Raw genomic sequence first — 19,277 nt, 5'->3', positions numbered from 1 at the left:
GTGCAAAAAACACAGATGTCTTGTTAGAATTATAATATTCACTGAGGGATCCAAGCTGTTAAATTTAAGATGTAGTATCCAAAGGATCATCTATATGGTCACATGAGCATTTTGGTTTGGTTCAGGAGTGCATTTTTGAAATRAATCTTCTGATTATCCCCACCTACCATTCTTTGGTTTTCACAGTAGAGTGTTCCCAGAGCATATTTAATTTCAAATGACACTAAATGAGAAAATGTGGTTCACCCACCAGTGGTTATTCAGTCCACAGGAGTAGAGTACAAATTGTTTAAAGTAAAACCTTTCAAAACACCCAGAAGTGTAGAGGTTAAGTCCTCAGTGTCAGCCTCAACTTCGTTTTAGGCGAAGTTTATCTTGCCTGAAAAGAAGTACTTTGTTTTCAACATGAAATATCCACATATCCCAGAAACAAAGTTGGGAAARTCTTCTGTTTCTTTTTGACCTTTATTTTAGGCATTTATACTGTGTAGACACAGAAGTCAATGAAAGCATGATATGTTTTTGAATTTGTCATTAGAAGAGGGTTCTTGCACTAAATGTGAGGGATGGAGTGTGAGCTTGCAGTGATGCTAAAGATCCATGTTGTATCCCACGTGGCAGAGAGCTGAAGTTCAGCAAACACTTTTACCTCAAAACTATATGTGTATTTTCTTGAAATCACATAATTTTGGAGAACGCATAATATATTTACTCCTTAGGCCTGTTTGATTAAACAACTATTGGGAAATATAAACAAAATTTCTGCATGTGACAGGAGAGCAGGCAACTTGGAAAACAGAAAATCCTTGAAGCACAGAATGATAAGTAGCACACAAACATTTTTTGCTCAAACACCACACTATTTGTTTTTCAAAATGATCTTTGCAAAGTAGATCATTTCAGCTTTCTGGAAGAAAAAAATCCATGAACTATCTGATATCACAGTTGATCTGCACATGTAGCAGGACAGTGAACTATGCTTACAGATAGACAGTGAAGAAATGAGAGCTATATCCTGATTATGCCTACCAGGAGGCACTAATCTGTAACTTCCAGCTTTGTAATTTTTGCACTCGTTTTTGTGGAACACATACTACTGTCTTATAGATTAATGGTTCTCATGAACCACACGTTAATACCGATTTAAATGAGTGGGCCTACTACCTTCTGTGTTCAAGCATAGGACAGAAACCCATACATTCAGGTGTTTCACACACAAAAAAGTTGTTCTTATAAGAACATCCAGAAATTTGGTCTAAGATTAAATACTTAAAAAAACCAAAAGAATGAATCTGTGCACTCATGAAATTACAATTCAGATTTTAAATAAAAAAAAATAAGATCCAGTCTTTTTCAAAAGAAGCCTATTCTGATAAATTATTTTAAAACACAGCTATTAATTCAAACCAAGCCATTAACTACTTACATATGATTAAAATAACATTGTAATTTTTCTAAAATATTCTGTAAATATAATATACTAAAATTAATTTTTGTGTTAAGTAGTTCATTGTTGCATTCCATACTTAAATAAATTCATTTTGGTATGAAAAAAGAAARTGTAAGATTTGCAGAATAAAACAAAATATCTAATGAACAACAGATACAGAAACGTATCCAAACTGCTTATCACAGGAAACTTACATCTAGTAGTGTGTGGAGATGCTGATCCTGGAAAACACTGTGAAGAAAATCTAAGTCTTTTTCGCTGCAATCTGTAAGTGCATGAATTTCCTCCAGGCTGTCCAGCACCTGTGAAACTGCTCCTATGGGGCAATAAACAGGAAAAAAAAAAAGCAAAAAAAATCAATAGAGCAAAGACTCATGGTAAACTGAACTTTGGAAAAGGAAACTTTCACTTCATCCAGTATAACCGGAATAGGACCTTCAAAAAGCCAGTTTTCACAGGAAAATTCACTGAATAAACTTTACACATTTCGACAGTGCCCATATATAGTGGGATTGTTTGTAAGAAACAGTTTAACTGAAAAGAGATTAAAACATGTTTTTATTATGCTTTGTTTGGTTCTATTTTAGCCTGTTTTCCTAAGGACATCTAATGAAGTCACTTGGTTTATCTGTCCATCTGTCCTCACCATTCTCATCCCTACCTCCCTTTTCTCCAACTTTGAACTGTTGGCCAATTTCACATACCTCTACCAGAGAGGCAAAAATCATTGAAAGAAATGATGCTCTCACAAATTCTTTTGAAAATCAGCAACTAGATAAAGGAAGCAAGAGTGAAAGACCCAAACTGCTGTGTCTGCTTGAGAAGAAAAAAAATGCTGCAACATGAGCTCTGTTATTTGTTTTGTTTGACCTGCTTGCCTGGTTATCTCAGACCCACTTATAGCACTTGCTGCCTTTAGCCCAGTGGATTGTTTTGGGTAGTAGGAAAATGGGGATGATTTTTATAAGGGATCAGGGAGAAAGGAGGAAGAAGCGAAGGACAGAGACATAATGGAGAACCAGGAGGCACTGTGGAAGGTGGAAGTGCATGAGGAGAGCTGAAATCATAGCACGGGAGGATGAAGAAACACAACACGAATCCATAGTGAACAAGCCCATATTAGTTCCTTGTGGAATAACTTGTTTTAAAAATCAGGTATCAGTGGACACTGACACTTGTGTGCATTACTAGAATGTTCACAGTGACTTATCTAAACACTTACAGATCAGGTCTTCAGTTTTTCCACCACGCTGTAAGTATCTGGAAAAATGATCACCTTATGCAGTACTAGTCTGCAAAGATGCCAGTGACCGACAGTAAACCGCTGAACACACTTTCAGGAATAAATTCTTAATTCTGGATACAGAATTCTACACATCCTGTATTTCAATAATTTCTCCTTCATACATTTATTGTTTACTTTTTGATTTGCCAGCATCCTGCTGTGAAGATAGTCAGCTCACATATGAAGTTCTTAAAATTGCTGTATTTCTTGAAATTCCAGACTCTATTGTATGAGCAACTCTTACCAGTCTTCCTTCTCAAACCCTTTTGTAATCTGTTGTATTTGCAGAATTTAATAAAAGCAAAAAAACCCCAACCTCCCCAACTACACAAGGAGACAATTTAAATTCAGTAATTTTTCTGCAAACCTTGAAAAAATGGAATAAACGTAACAGAACACACAAAAAGCATTACATAAGAATTGTCACCTCAGAGCTTAGGAGTAAGTTACAAGCCTAGAAAATCTGGCAACACATTTAGTACAACTCTCAACCTAAGATTTTCCTGCGCATACATGAAGGTTGACTACATTATTTCACTRACTCACGACTCATGGCTCATGAGCAATAAGATGACTTGTTTGATCTCTGCTGTGAAACATAGCTGACTACTGAAGTAAGTAAATTACTTACATTAATAAATATCCTACTGTTTATTTAAGTTATGTTCCTTTAAAAAGATAGTGGCTGGACACCAAAGAATAAGACTAATTGTTTGCCTTCTCCTGGTTGCTGCACATAGGGTCAGGTGCTCTGAAAAAGGGAAGAACCTGCTCCACCTGTGACAATGACTAAGCAGGCTCTTGCTGAAGGGAACCTGCCCCCTCCTCTTGCACACTAGGAGGCATAGCAGAAAACCTGAGGAAACACAGGGACTGGGAGTCTGCTGGTAAGGGCATGGGTGCAGTTAAGCCTCAAAGGTATGGAAGAAAATGATTATCTAGGGACCTAAAAGAGATTTTGCCGAGTTTGTTTTAACATGGTGCATCACCAAAAGGTTGATGGGCTTTGAGTGAGCTTGAAAGAAAGTAACTGACTTTCTAGAACACAGTTGGCAAAATGAAATTTGTTATAATTCCCTTTTATTTCTGTTCTTGTAAAATTCAGAGTTTAAATTCATTATTTTAGTTTATCTTCTAAATCTTAGCCTTCCAGACTCAAAGCCCCTTCTGTGTTTTTGGAGTGTTTACTTTCAGGAAAAAGTGAGAGAAGATCCAATTCAGAGGCCTGGACATTTTAGAGCCTCATAGTACTCTTTGGTGTTGTTCCTGACCACAAAAACTTGAGCCCAAACCAGAGCCAATGAGAAGTACATTCAAGGTTTTCTGCAGTGCAGTACTATTACTTGTGAAACACTGGACCACCACATTATTTAGTTGGCAGTCTATCATACATAAGCTAAATTCCTAACCTGGGGGGGAGGGGGGGAATCAAGAGACTGTAAAAGCACTCAGTATTTTTAATTAAAGCTTGTCTGCTCTAGAAATGCAATTTTGTATTTCTGTCTTTTCATCAGTGGAAACGTACCCATTTTGCCTCAGCACTGACAATACAGGCAGTGAATTGTTATACAGCTCTAAGACCTAGAAGTTCGGATTTCTCAAGATCTCTAGCAGCTACAGACAAGCTGTATAAATATGAATATTATAAAAATGTATAAATATTAGGAGTCCAGGAAAAAAAAAGGATGTCCACTAACCTGACTTGTTTCTCACTGAGATTTTTTTTTAAGACTCCCTATAGTAAAATCTGTTAGAAAATGCTGTTTACTGCCAGAGCACTTTCAAGCAGCCCCAACCACTTAGGCGAGATGAATCCTACYCTGCACATTAGATTACTATAAAAATATACATACATATGATTGTGCAAGAAAGGTTAATTCCTGTGATAAACTAGAAGACTCTCCTCCAACTCTATAGAAACAGTAACAAAATCTGCCCCAATTGTGCTACTGTAAGATGTGGTAATTGTGGATCCTATTGTAATTTTATGTATGCTATCTGTGTGCAAACGGTCATCTGGGCTGTGCACACAACCTAGTCTTCCTTGTATTTCCATATAAGACTACATAAGGATAGTATGGCTGCAACTATTCACAGCTCTCTTGGTGCTGACAACGCTGAAAAGCTGAAAACTATGTGTTTTCACAACATTTAAAAAGAAAAAAAATCAGCCTTTGGATGCATGCCAGCGTGAATTCCTATGCAGGTGTTAGTTAGTAAGCCGTATCCCTTCTCAAGGATGAGACTTTTTAATTTCTTTTAATTTTCTTTTCCTAGACGTGCCACCATAGCATCAGCACAATATGTGACAAGTCTGTAGCTTAGTCTACATTATACACCTCTGACACTGTTACATGTCTACAGCTCGACRAAGATGACAAAAGTATCCTTTCATTTAAAAGGTTTCCCCTCTAATTGATAACATGTACCAATGCATTACGTACATAAAGATGTCATTTGGTCTTTCACTGTGCCAGAGATGGACTCATGGCATCTAAAGAGTCTGAAGGATTGGAGGGTTCTGCCCAGGTAATAGGGTCATGCTGTACAAACGCTCAAACATAGCTTCCTCCCTTTCAGCATGGAGCCTAGTTTAAAGAAGATAATCAACTGACTGAGATGAAACTCAGACATACAGTCTCAGAATACCTTATCCAGAGAAAAGATAGGTAGTGAAACCATGGCCCAAAGGCTTGAAGCACTGCCTGCTCATAAAAAGACTGTTTTAAGTGATTTGTTCAACAGCTGCTAAAGGAGAGACTCTAAAGCTTCAGGGGGACACTTCGGATCCTACATAGGAGATAGGTCAGTTCAGTGTGGCCTTAAAAATTTCACTAATACCTGATTACAGCTGACTGAATGTGGTTGCATTGGAGTGTAATATGCTATTATGGTTATGAGATGGAACAAATACCAATTCAGCTTGCTTTGGGTGCAGCTTCAAAAATTGATGATACTGAATAATTTTCAATTGAATCCAGAAAATAGTGGGCTGGTCTGACTGAAGATCATTTCTGCTTGTAGAAATAGGCTTTCTACTCAAATAGTTTTTTTGAACCAGCTGAAAACAATGATTCTCAGAGGTACTCAATGGCTAGGCAATCAGATTCAATCATGGCATGTCTGGAATCAGTATCTTATGCTTCTGGGATATCATATCTGGGCACGCTGAAGAATCGATAAAAACATCACGACAGAAACAGACATATGCAAGGGATCAAACTGCTGAAATGTCATCTGCTATATGGAACTATTATGATCAGGAAGATCTTAATTTCTCTAACTTTGGCATAAGAGRGAAGCTGTATATAAAGCTGCCATTGTATCAGAAAGGTGTCCGTAAAGGAGTTTACAATGGAGTTTTCCAAGGTAGTCAGAATGCTTATGATAGTCCTCTGTGGTCATTACTAGTACCTGAAATGCTTATACAGTTAATAGAATTACTTCTTAAGTGTATTACCAAATTGTTTCTAAGAAGATGGGGGATGAAGTGAGTACCTTTCTGCTTACTGAGGCAGAAGATTTATTCTCTGTAAATTAGACTTATTTTCTTTATAAGGCAATAACCTGTTATTATTTCTTCACCTAGTGTGCAGCAGAAGTTATCATTGGTATGTACTACAGAATCTATTATCTAATTTATGGAGAAGGCAGTTCAAGAATAGTTCTGTTATGACTGAATTCTATCTCTAGAGTCCTTGCAGTTACCACAGGGAGCCCTTAAAATGACCTGAGGTCATCAAGTGTCACAGACACTGCTTCAACAAGTTGCAAGTAGAACAAGCTTTGGGATGATAATATAGAGTGCTGTTATTCTGGCATCTAGCCAAATCCATGGGCCCGGATGGGATGCACCCACGAGTGCTGAGGGAGCTGGCGGATGTCATTGCTCAGCCACTCTCCATCATCTTTGAAAGGTCATGGAGGACAGGAGAGGTGCCTGAGGACTGGAAGAAAGCCAATGTCACCCCAGTCTTCAAAAAGGGCAAGAAGGAGGACCCAGGGAACTACAGGCCAGTCAGCCTCACCTGCATCCCTGGAAAGGTGATGGAGCAGCTCATCCTGGAGGCCATTTCCAAGCATGTGGAGGACAAGAAGGTGATCAGGAGTAGTCAGCATGGCTTCACCAAGGGGAAATCATGCTTAACCTATCTGATAGCCTTCTCTGATGGAATGACTGGCTGGGTAGATGAGGGGAGAGCAGTGGATGTTGTCTACCTTGACTTCAGCCAGGCTTTTGACACTGTCTCCCATAACATCCTCAGAGACAAGCTCAGGAAGTGTGGGTTAGATGAGTGGACAGTGAGGTGGATTGAGAACTGGCTGAATGGCAGAGCTCAGAGGGTTGTGATCAGTGGCACAGAGTCTAGTTGGAGGCCTGTAGCTAGCGGTGTCCCCCAGGGGTCAGTACTGGGTCCAGTCTTGTTCAACTTCTTCATCAATAACCTGGATGAAGGGACAGAGTGCACCCTCAGCAAGTTTGCTGATGACACAAAACTGGGAGGAGTGGCTGATACCCCAGAGGGCTGTGCTGCCATTCAAAGAGACTTGGACAGGCTGGAGAGGTGGGCGGAGAGAAACCTCATGAAGTTCAACAAAGGCAAGTGCAGGGTCCTGCACCTRGGGARGAATAACCCCMTGCACCAGTACAGGTTGGRGGTTGACCTGCTGGAAAGCASCTCTGCGGAGAAGGACCTGRGAGTGCTGGTGGACACCAAGTTAAGCATGAGSCAGCAATGTGCCCTGGYGGCCAAGAAGGCCAATGGTATCCTGGGGTGCATCAGGAAGAGTGTTGCCAGCAGGTGGAGGGAGGTGATCCTCCCCCTCTACTCAGCYCTGGTGAGGCCACATCTRGAGTACTGCGTCCAGTTCTGGGCTCCCCAGTACAAGAGGGATGTGGCACTACTGGAGCAAGTCCAGCGAAGGGTTCCTAAGATGATTAGGGGACTGGAGCATCTCTCTTATGAGGAAAGACTGAGAGAGCTTGGCCTGTTTAGCCTAGAGAAGAGAAGACTGAGAGGAGATCTTATCAACGTGTACAAGTATCTGAAGGGAGGGTGTCGAGAGGATGGGACCAGACTCTTTTCAGTGGTGCCCAGCAACAGGACGCGAGGCAACGGGCACAAACTGAAACACAGACAMTTCCATCTGAACATGAGGAAAAACTTTTTCACTGTGAGGGTGACAGAGCACTGGAACAGGTTGCCCAGAGAGGTTGTGGAGTCTCCTTCTCTGGAGATATTCAAAATGCGCCTGGATGCAATCCTGTGCAATGTGCTCTAGGTGACCCTGCTTGAGCAGGGGGGTTGGASTAGATGATCTCCAGAGGTCCCTTCCAACCTCAGCGATTCTGTGATTCTGTGATTTGCCTAGAGAAGCCGATGTCTAGAACCGGGAAGGAGTTGTTTACTTATTCTCTTAAAAAGAAAAAAGTCTTTAAAGTAATATTCAAAGATATGAAACTTCCACTGAGATCTCATGACTTCCATGTTCTTATAAAGCTGAGAGGCATGCTGAAATCTGCTTTGCATGTGAGATTCTCTGAAGAGCATGAGTTTATCTTTGCAACAAAGTTGGCTGAACTCAGGAACAGCAGGATGTATTGAATCTAGCACACAGAAACCTTTTGGGAGGAAGGGTTCTACCTGACGAACAGGGCATAAAGCAGTATCTGACTAGACTATTTGATTCAGATGTTTGCAGTGATTATATGCCCTGTGACAAAAGACTTTTGAAGGTTTCTATAAAGAATGTGGAATTGGCAGGCTAATTTTCCAGATTACCCCTTGTTTTCACAAGCAGGAGAAGGGATTTGAGGAACGTATCTGAAATTCTGTGGATATAGGGTGCATTTACAGCCACATCAGGTGCTATTCAAAAAAACCCAACTGATCTAATACACATTATGTTATCTTCAGTGTATAAAGTCCATCAGAGGGATTCACATCATGACAGACTCAAAATGTAAATCATTAACACTGATTTAAAAAGCAAAACTTCTGAGCATTGTGTGTGGAAAAAGTAAACACTAACCAACAGAGGAATGAGTATTTTTCTTCATCTTTTGAGTTTAGTATATAATATCTTAAGTATAAAGAATGTAGGGTTGTGTTAATGTTTCACTGAATTAAGTTTCAGCAACTTCCACGTGGATTTCAAGGAGAATGGATTCCATTGAAATCCATGGCATACACTGACTTCCAAGTAGATTTAGATAGGCAGTGAAGAATATGCACCAAACACTACTAGCTAGAAAGCAAGTACATATTTTAAAGGTGATAGGAAAGAAAATGCAGCTCTTTAACTACCTAGTCCCAGTACACCATTTAAAACAAAGCAGTATGATTATTATTATGTATTGAAGTGAGTTATTCATCTCTATGGCTTTGATACTGAAAACAGAATTGAAAGAACACAGCCTGGCACTGATGTTGTACTGACATATTATAGCACTGATAGAGGAGTGTAATTGCATTTGTGTGTGCGTGTGTGCATAATACAACGCTGCTGCAAAAAAATATGTTTGTGCTTATGTGTGTATATAAAATATATGTGCTACATACATAAAAAAATTAAATATCACACCTGAAGTCCCTAAAAGTCCCTAAACTAAATAGTTCTAGTAGCTGTACTGTTAAAGTTGCATTTCTGTATGAACTACACACAAAACCCCAAAACTGATAATATAGACGTAGAATATATATGTACGCTGGAAGTGAAATTAAAAAACAATCCCAGCTTTCAAAGCATGGGCATTTCAGAAAGCAGGATTTACATTTCACTGTGTTTATGAAGAGGTCTGAGACTAGCACATACAGTAACGAGAGCGAAAAAATAATTAGAAATTACTAGATTTTAGAAAGGTCAAATCATTAGAATCACTGAATGAAGACACTGGATACTCACAATCTCATGAAAAACAAGCATGTAATCTTTGGACATTATTATAAAGTGCAGTTCTTTCCAGAAATATGATCATATAAATATTGTGCAATTCTGATGGAGCACATCTGATGAAATGACCATGAGATCATTTTTAGCAACTTTGCAATGTAAGATTCAAAAGTTTCATTGGATTTTTTATTTTTTCATATATTACAAATAATCAAAGAATCTTTGCTTCTACACTAAAGACCAAAACAACACTTTTATCTTTAAATTACCTATATAGTGATAACTGTATAAATTAGTGCCTCCAGTGGTTTTGTTTGGATGACATCTGATTAGAATACACTAAAAAACATAAGGCATAAATGTTTAACTTGGTAGGTAATCAAGCACTAGATCAAACTGCTGTGGAAATAATGGAGTCTCTGTATGCTGAGGTTTTTAAATCACACTTGTATATCCATTTAAAACTGCCTGCTTTAGTCAAAAATGACTCTCTAGGCTCAATAACAACATAATTGTAAAGTTCCCACATTATATACAAGCCCGGATTTGCCTTAGTGGCAGGTGACAGGAGTTAATAATGTATAAGAAAGAATGCCTGTTGGCCCTGCAAAGAAAATATGAAATATATGCTGTCTCAATGAAACAAAAGAAAAGAATCTTTTACAGAGACAGGACCTATCCTGTACTTGTGCTGATGTAACTTTTTAGATTAAGAGAACACCAACTGAGGACCAGATGTTCTTCATCAGTATAAACCACATCTGCATGAATCACTGGAGTTGAGATGTCTCTAAACCCACACAGTAATTTGTTGCTTTTTACTGCTCACTACACTCCAGAGCAACTATCTCTGTAAGCACAGATGACAGCTCAAGCATATGTAGATATATGCCTTTAACAGTTTAAAATAAGGCAGGAGATGCATGTTTCACATATATACACAACAGTGTGCTTAAAACTAAAGGCACATAAGGATTCTACCCTACCCTAATTTGAGCTATGTAGTGTTTACTGACTTCTTGCTTCCAGGTCAAAACCTGAACAGCCAAATTTACATATTTTCTATAGTTACAATTACAGTCCTGCATGCACACAGTTCTATGAATGCTGCTGGGAAGCAATTAAGAGAATAAAGTGTGTGTGTGTGTGTGTATACGCATGCACATATAAAAATCAAGTGAAGTCTAAGGAGAGAACTAGAAGGATGGAGGTTTATGGTGACCTATAATGAAATTGCAGGGAAAAGACAGTTAGAGAGAAGGATGGATATGGTAAGGAAGCTGGGATTTACAACTAGATTAAACAAGAAGGAAAGAACACCTAAGGAAACAAGAAGGGAAAGACACACATACAAAAGTGGGAGACGAAAACCAATGGAAATAGATGTCAGAAACAAAAATAAGGAGAAAGAGAAGACAAAAAAAGAGAAAAAAGAGAAAACGATATTTAGTGTTCCTAGACACAAACAGGAATGCAGAGAGGACAATATGTGGAAATGAAGGAAAGAAAGCAGGGAAGAAAAGAGAGAACAAACTGATGCTTGATTTTAAAGATAGCCTTCATTTTATTTCACACACATAGAGGCACTATGTTTATATGCGTTTCTGGCTTTCTCCTCTCTCCATACTTGTGATGGGACTTTTACACAAAATTTGCTAAATTCTTCTTCCCAGCTATCTCTCACTGTAAAACTGCCCGCAAATGTGACAGAAGACAGATTGTGGTGGTGGTATAGAAGTATGTTGGGAGAAGGTATTGCTTTTCAAAACAGACCCACACTGTAAAAAGTACCATTCTCACATGAAACTAAACAACCATTTTAACAAATGAGTGCCTTTCACAATTACGTCTGAGGCATTTCTTCCCTCATTGCAAAACTACATGAAACTCCTCTTCCTAACCAGTAAGAGGGCAGCCCATCATATTAGTCAATAAGTTTACTGAAGGAGGTCTCTGTGCTCATTCCCAAACAAAATACATAGCAGAGGCTCTACATGAGGTTTTATTTTTTCCTAAACTTGCATAAAAATAATACTATTTCAAAACTTTTATATCAAGGTCTGTTGAGTTCTTGCTCTTACGTTATTGGACAGACATTCTGAGAAGGGGAAATAGGAGGAAAATGAACAACATCCCCCACAACCTCTAATACCAAAAGAACAAAAAAAACTATGTCTGTGATCAGAAATGGAGACATGGGCATATATCCTGCTACCCTGASCTAGGATGAATGAAGAACTATTAGTCTACAAATCTTACAGTGGGGAAGAAACACCTCACTCTTCATAGCTTGTATTTTGAGAGGCTGAATTTGTTGGTTTTGAAATCGTTGCAGTTTATATCTAATTCTAGAATTTCTAGAAATCTAAAATTTCACATACCTTTCTGCATAAAGCTACTTCTGCCTAGTACAGTCTGCAGGTTTAAGTGCTTGGACTTTCAGTCTCTCACAAAGCATGCAGTTAACTCACAGCACCATCTCCTCTGTACATGTCAATAATACTCTTTCATTAAGGAGACATATATTGTATAGTTATTCAAATCAACTGTATGCATATACACAATGAATATGCATATATCACATATCAYATCAATACACAGAACAATCAGGAAAGTCCATGCAAGGGTATTGCAAGAAAATAATATATGATGAATACTACAGCATATGCTTAGTATCCAGGAGAAAAAAAAACATTAGTCCACAAAAAACATTAATTCAGGAATTAACAGGGAAACCCAAATTATTTTATCCTATAAAATTAAATTTTCATTAAATGAATATATCAGTTGTTTTGCAAGTACTATTGAAAACAAAAAAAACCATGTAATTTTAATACTGCCTCTAAACTAGAATCCTCAGAGTTGCCTGGAAATCATATTACTTTTGATTAACTATGCTTTGAAAGTTAAGGAATGATTTAGTCTAAAACATACAGGCTATTTTTCTTGAATAGGCAGTATTAAAACTGAAAATAGCAAAGTGAGGGAAAAAGCTGAATTCTAAACATGCAAAGACACACACCATAGCTGAATGATATGCCTTAAAGGAAAACAAAGGGATACCTACTTTCTGCTGCTAGAAGTCCTAGTAGGAAGGCAGCATTTGGACAAACGACAAACAGTACGAAGATTTCAGAACAAGCAATTTATAAAGCTGCAGCCTTGCACACTAGTTTAGCCACAAAATAGTATGAACAAACTGATGAGACCCCCTCCTCCTGCCTTTTTTTAAAATATGGTTTAAATGGGACTCGTGGAGTGGGATGGGAGGAAAACAAATATTTGGCATTATAGCAAATGGCAAATAGCACATTTACATATACATTGTTAAGCATCTGTAAAAACAGATATTTTCCAACACTGGCTGCACTGYGTTAAACTAATGGACAAAAATAATTTCAAGTAAGAGTATCTTAACAGGTGAATGGAAAACTGTTTTAACATACCATAAACAAAGCATAACATCATACTGTTTAATTCACTTATATTTACCAATTAGAATTTAGCAACATTATATTGAAATCAAATTATTTTACAGAAGTTTCAGTGATTAAATTATGGGAACCATTTAGAAAAACAATCACTTTATTACTGATTTTAATTAACCGTGATTTTATATATTGATACTTAAAAGTTTAAAAGTTTTTTAAAAAAGTTAAACATATCAGAACAATGTTAAAGAGCTGAAAGAGCATAAAGATAAAAATAATAATGGAGCCCTGGAAACAGTCAAACCCATATCTACAAATTGAGCTAAAATTTTTCTAGTAATCCAATACTTAAAAGCTGTAAAGGAAGTTAGAGAAAATAGTTTCAGTGAGTGGACAGCATTACACTTTTTGTTAGCTTCTGTGATTTTGTTCCCTTTTCAGAACTTTCTTAGGTAAATGTAAGCAAATAGGGAGAGTCAGTCATACCTGTAAGACCAGATAATGTATTCATAACAGTAAATATGGGTGAATGTAATTTATTGTGTTTTTGCAAATGCTGATGCTTTAAAAAAAATGTTACATAAGATCCTTAGCAAATATTTGCAAAATCAGTGTAATTTTGGCATAATAGTATTTCTTATTCTTTCTCACGTTGATGAGATTGATAGTTTTAAAGATATGGGTTTATCTGGTCCATATTTCATGGCATCTAAATTCCATGGAACTACTTGTCAGTTAAGTTAGTTCCACAGATGTTTGCAACTGTGGAGCTTACAACCTGGATGTAYGTTTGCCGTTTGATCCCACTATGAAAGCCTACCAGATCTAGCTTGCTTTCTTAAATTACTTTCAAATTTGAAAACCAAGAACTCATACTGTTATTGTCCTCATTTGCTATGAGGAAATAGACAAAAAAGAAAAAGAAAAAGCATGAACTTTTCAATTTACATACAGCAATCCTGAGATAAACATGTCAAAGTGCATTTATAAAGACACCATATGAAACTGTACCTCAAAATTCAAAGAAGCAAGCCAGAAACTGTAATGTAGACTTAAATTTGTTCTTTCTATGCAGTGAAAAGGTACTGCTTCTATATTCATCATGTTACATGTTTACCACAGAGCTCAGAAAGCAGATAAATATTCAGGAAATACTGCAACAGTGCTATTTGGTAGTCTAGGTCAGTCAGTCACAAAGATAATGTGCTGCTCTGCTTTCTCTGTGGTTAAGCTGAAACACAGCAGTATAAAATGCCTTACAAGAATCCACACCTATTTGAAGCAAAACACTAATAAGCTGCCCTGAAATGGTTAGCCACATTTCAAAATACGAGTACTATAAACCAAACAATTTAAACATGCGCCATAGAGGAAAGTCCTTCGAACTACAAGGTAAGATTTGCTTAGTCTAAAAATCAAGTATGTAATGTTCCAAAGATGATGGACTATCCACGGGCTTCACTCTTACAGTGCCTCAGTAGTTCTGAGAACAAAGCTACAAAAAGGTTTTTTGAAAATGTAAAGTTATAATAAAACTCTTCATTTTATGGCCTTTTCTAACTGTTGGCCTAAAAACTTAAACATCCTGAACCAACTTAAGACTCCAAAATAAACGGAATGATAATTCCTTAATTCAGCTTCCCAAGCCAACAGTTCAAACAATTCCACAGCCTTTTCTTGGTCTGCCACAGAATGGGCGATGCCCATTGTTTACCCTGCGGCACTTATCAAGACCCTTCAGAATTATACATCTTTGCTCTTCCGTCATATGATGGACACTCATCATATGCCCTAAAGAGAGGAAATCCTCTGCACTGATCTTATGTGCAATCAAGTGATAGGCAGGCTCAGGGTAGGGGGCTGAAGGGTGGGGAAAGGAAAGGGAACAACAGCAGAGAGCAAACTGATTGATGAATTTATCATCGGGCTCCTGACTCACTTCGTGGTCTTTACCTTCACTTTAAGTACTCTCTACAGGGCCAATATTTCTCATGTGCCAGATCCAGTCTTTAGGGCTGTTAATTGATTACTTCTGACTTAAATTTGCTTCACCATATTAAAAAAAAATCTAAAATGTTCTTTAATTTGGAAAACTGACATTTTACAATGTCTTGAAGAGAAGTGAAATAACAGTCAAATTCGTTTTAACTTTTATCAAAAAAAGTTGCAAGACACCTGTCCTTTCAGCTGTTTATTGCCTTACAAAAGAAGTTACTGAACACAAAACAGCATGCAGCAGTAAAGTAGTATTTTAATTTAATAAATATTTTCTGCATTTTTCAAAAATCTTTAAGGCTTTTGTCATACTCTCTCAAAATCCATCAAGATTTACTTCTGCTGTTACCTACAAAACACTATAAATTAATAACAGCTAGGCAGCTAGCAGGATTAAGAAAGTCCTTCAGAGGACAACTGCTGATGAAAGAAAAAAGATCACCCAGAACAAGCACATGATAATCACTAGCTGGACGAACCAAGGATTATTAACAGTCTGTAACCGAGAAAGGAAGATGCGTGCAGAAAAATAACCTGGCTGATTATAAATGAAATTTGTCTATGTTCATTCCCATCAAATTTAGTGATGCAATTTGCTTTTCCTTGCTGGAAAGCTCTCTAATCATGAAGACAGAATATCTTTTGTAATTCTGCATGTGAGAAAGTGGTCCGACTTGCTACCTATAGCACCTTCATACTGCAGATCATTACTGTGGTAGCATAGGAAGAGGCTCAAAATGTCCAGCAATCCCAGGTTCACTAACTGATGCAGAACATACACAGGTTAATCTGCAAAAATGACAGAACGGAAATTTTGTCCTTCTGTGTTTAGAAAGACCTAGAGGAGGACAGCATAAGATTTGCATAATCTGGTAAGTGTGTACATTTCTGGATGTTTATCTCAGTAGGACTTCCACATTTGCCCATTCCTGACAAAGCATTTAATTTCAATAGTAAGCTTCTCAAATCACAAAATTTATGGGAGGATTAAATAGGTAGCAACATTTAAAATATTAAAGTGCTCTGAATTAGAGTTTATTATCTGAAATAATACAATGAGCTGTGAGGCAAGGAACTTTAATTACTTTAAAACAGCCAAGTTTCCACTGCAATTTGAGAGTTTTATGTCCAGTTCCTATACGCTAGCTCTTCAGGTTAGAATCATCATAAGAGCTTAATCTTTATGAGCCAGAAATATTTGAAAATATAATTGGTGCATTTCTGAAGAAGAAACAAAATAAATTTCTCTATCTAGCTATTTCATAAGGTGGAAGTTGCAATATCTTTTCTTGGAAGCCTTAGTATGTTTATCCTCAGATATTAAGCATTTTATCAGTTAACTTAATCAGTCAGGGAAGCATGAAAATTACCTGCTGAATATGGTTTCTTGATCACTGTGATCTCCCATCAATGAGATTGACAATGTTATCTTAAAGAATATAAAGCTATCCTGAGAGAAAATCAAGCTATTGGTTTAATTACTGCAGAAGCTAATACAAGATAATGATGGATCCAATTTAGAAGTTGTGTAGAATGTATGGAAAGTGTACTGGATTCATGTATTCTATGAGGACAAAAAAATAGAGAACTTGTACCTTTAGTGCACACTGAGATCTGCAATTACATCACCTAATGAGGAAGAGACATGTCCTGCTGATGTGAGACTGAAACTGAAAAGAGGAACTGCAGTTTTTAGATTAGCAAAGTTGTGACTGCCAATCATGTCAGTGGCCTATTCATTTTACTGAAAAGGAGGAAGTAGCTGGAAACAAAAATTAAGGCACTGCAAGTAATCCTGGGTAAGGTCAAATCAACTTATTTGTTTTAAAAAGAATACRGTGGCTCCCTTACTTACATCAAGGATTCAAAGCTGGCTGCCTGAAGGTAAGCCATGAAACTCTAATTACCCATTCGCAATAAATGATCTGGGATTCCCATTCACTCCAATGGAAGTTATGAGCAGTAAGCATCTCTAAGCACTAAACAGTGTTTGCATTTTTTTACTCAAAAGTGAATTCTAAGAAGTGAAATTTAAGAATTTCAACAGAAAAGTTTGCAAAAAGTTCAAAACATCCCCAAATTCTTACATTAATGATATTGAAATAGTTTATAAAAATGACTCACTCATATGAAAGAGTAGGAAAGGGATACTTAACATTTACATTCGGTAATTTTCTCACTTATACATTTTTTGGTAAAGTAAGCTTTAAAGTTTTATGCTTATAGCTCAAATATTCTGCAACTGCTATCATTTAGGAAAGGAAAAAAAAAAAGAGATTTTTTTTTTAAAGGTTTATTTAACTTGATCCTAAGTTCTGCTATTGGAACAGATAGACCAAACTAGACTTATGAGCTGCAAATTTTGTGAGTTCAGATGAGGTATGTATGCCAAAATTAAGATACATAACTATGACAGGGCTGTGTTAGTACAGGGATTGTCAGATGATTTAAATTCCTGAATATGGGCTGAAGACAAAAGGACTGCTACAACCAATTTAACTGTGTTGCCCAAGACCCAGCTACATGTCCACAGTGCAGTAAAGGTATTATCTTCCCCTTTGAACTATTCTGGGAGGTCCCTGAAGTATGTGTATTGTGTCTCTTAGCTTTTGAAGATTTTGGGGTTTGGCTCATGGTATCAGAAATACCGTCTACCCTGCTTTAAAGTGAAGACCTCTTAATCATACTGTTCTCTAAAACAGGAGGTCGAGAAACTCTGGTATACAAAGTTGTTTTTTAAAATTATTGTATAAATAACTATTATTTGAGGTATGAGAATCTTACTCCTGCCTAAGCATTCAGGCCACAATTCCAATATGCTCTCACACTCAAGTAATGTAAAGAGAAATCTGAGGTTACGGTAGTATTTGTAATTAAATGCACACACATTGAATAAAAATCCAGACAGAATTTCTGTAGAAATTTACAACTCTGCAGAAACATTCTCTTGATTCTCTCCAGTTACTAACAGTATTAGGACTAAGAGCATTTACACATTCATATTTAAAGGTTAATTTAATATACAACTTTATAAATTTGTGAGAAATTAATAAATACTTGGTACTCTAGTCAGCATAAACCTAAGACAGGTTTACTGTAGTACATATACTTTGTGTTAAAATACCTGAGGAGGTGGGGTCTTCAGAGAAGTCTGGCAGCTCTTCAGGGGGATCACCATAGAAGGAGTTGAATTTGTGGCTCGACACAGCTGCTAGTACTGCCCCCTGAAGAGAARTACAACAAAGTCTAAATTACACAAAGGAGGTTAATGAACCATTTCCAGACACTCTGGATCAGTCAACCTCCCATACTCTCTCCTCTGTTGACCTTCTTGGTGAAGGGTAGATAAAAAATTTCATACTCTTCAGCCCTACTTCACTGCTATCAGTGAACACATCTAACAGAAGAGCTGGTCACACTCTGCTCTAATGGACAGTAACTTTCTTTTTTGTACAGGGATTCATGAGAACAATTCTTTATGAGAAAGAATTTTAAAATCCTTTTAAAGAAGCAGTAACTCAGAACTCAGGCTGTCAATGTTAAATGATATAAAAGAAAGAATATTTTTTCCTTATGGAAAGGCAAATGTACCATTCCAAATTTACCAGACCAGTTACCAATAGCACTAAATAATCAAATCAATTTTTGTAGAATATATTTTGTTCAGATTATATCTTATTTTATAAAAATCAACTCAAATTTGAGTTTGAATTACAAATTTGTAATTTGTAAGTTAAAATAATTACAAGTTAGTTTACTGAGGCAGATGCCAATCCTTGCCAGTAACTACAGGTCTATGCAATGGACAGAATTTATCAGCAAGTAATATGATACTTCGACTATAACATCCACTGGTTTTTGAAGCTTTTTAGATCCAGAGTTTTATACACTCGTCCTGGATACTATTCATGCTGAACAGACATAAGGAGGAGAACCACTTGGGTTCAGGAGAACAGAAAAGAATCTGGCAAAGGTCCTTAAAATCTCCACAAATCCTAGAACATCTACACAAAACCCACTTCAGGATAGTCTCAGATAAAAAACAGACTTCCAAAAAGCAAAAAAAGTAGGGATTTTTTTTTGCCCAAATAGACACCTTCTTTAATAAAGTCTTCTGGAGTAATAAAATTCTTCCAAATTTATCAATATTAAATATGGGATGGGAGAGAGGGGAAAATATTTTTAGAATGTGTTGCTGAACTCTGTGATTGGCAGGACATTT

General features: G+C 37.1%; 1 protein-coding gene across 6 annotated transcripts in view; it reads right to left on the bottom strand.

The window, feature by feature from the left end:
* The window catches only part of CASK (calcium/calmodulin dependent serine protein kinase), a 237,354-nt gene that overhangs the window by 63,634 nt on the left and 154,443 nt on the right, over positions 1 to 19,277 (bottom strand). For all 6 annotated transcript variants that reach the window (XM_026067255.1, XM_026067256.1, XM_026067257.1 and 3 more), the window contains 2 exons: positions 18,180 to 18,279; positions 1,645 to 1,766 (listed from right to left, as the gene is read on the bottom strand). In XM_026067255.1, coding sequence (XP_025923040.1) covers positions 1,645 to 1,766; positions 18,180 to 18,279 — 222 coding nt within the window. The remainder of the gene's footprint in view (positions 1 to 1,644; positions 1,767 to 18,179; positions 18,280 to 19,277) is intronic.

Source organism: Apteryx rowi, unplaced genomic scaffold (genome assembly GCF_003343035.1).
Source record: "Apteryx rowi isolate R43461 unplaced genomic scaffold, aptRow1 scaffold_257, whole genome shotgun sequence".
NCBI classification, from domain to species: Eukaryota; Metazoa; Chordata; class Aves; order Apterygiformes; family Apterygidae; genus Apteryx; species Apteryx rowi.
This window is presented reverse-complemented; position numbering and strand designations above follow the sequence as displayed.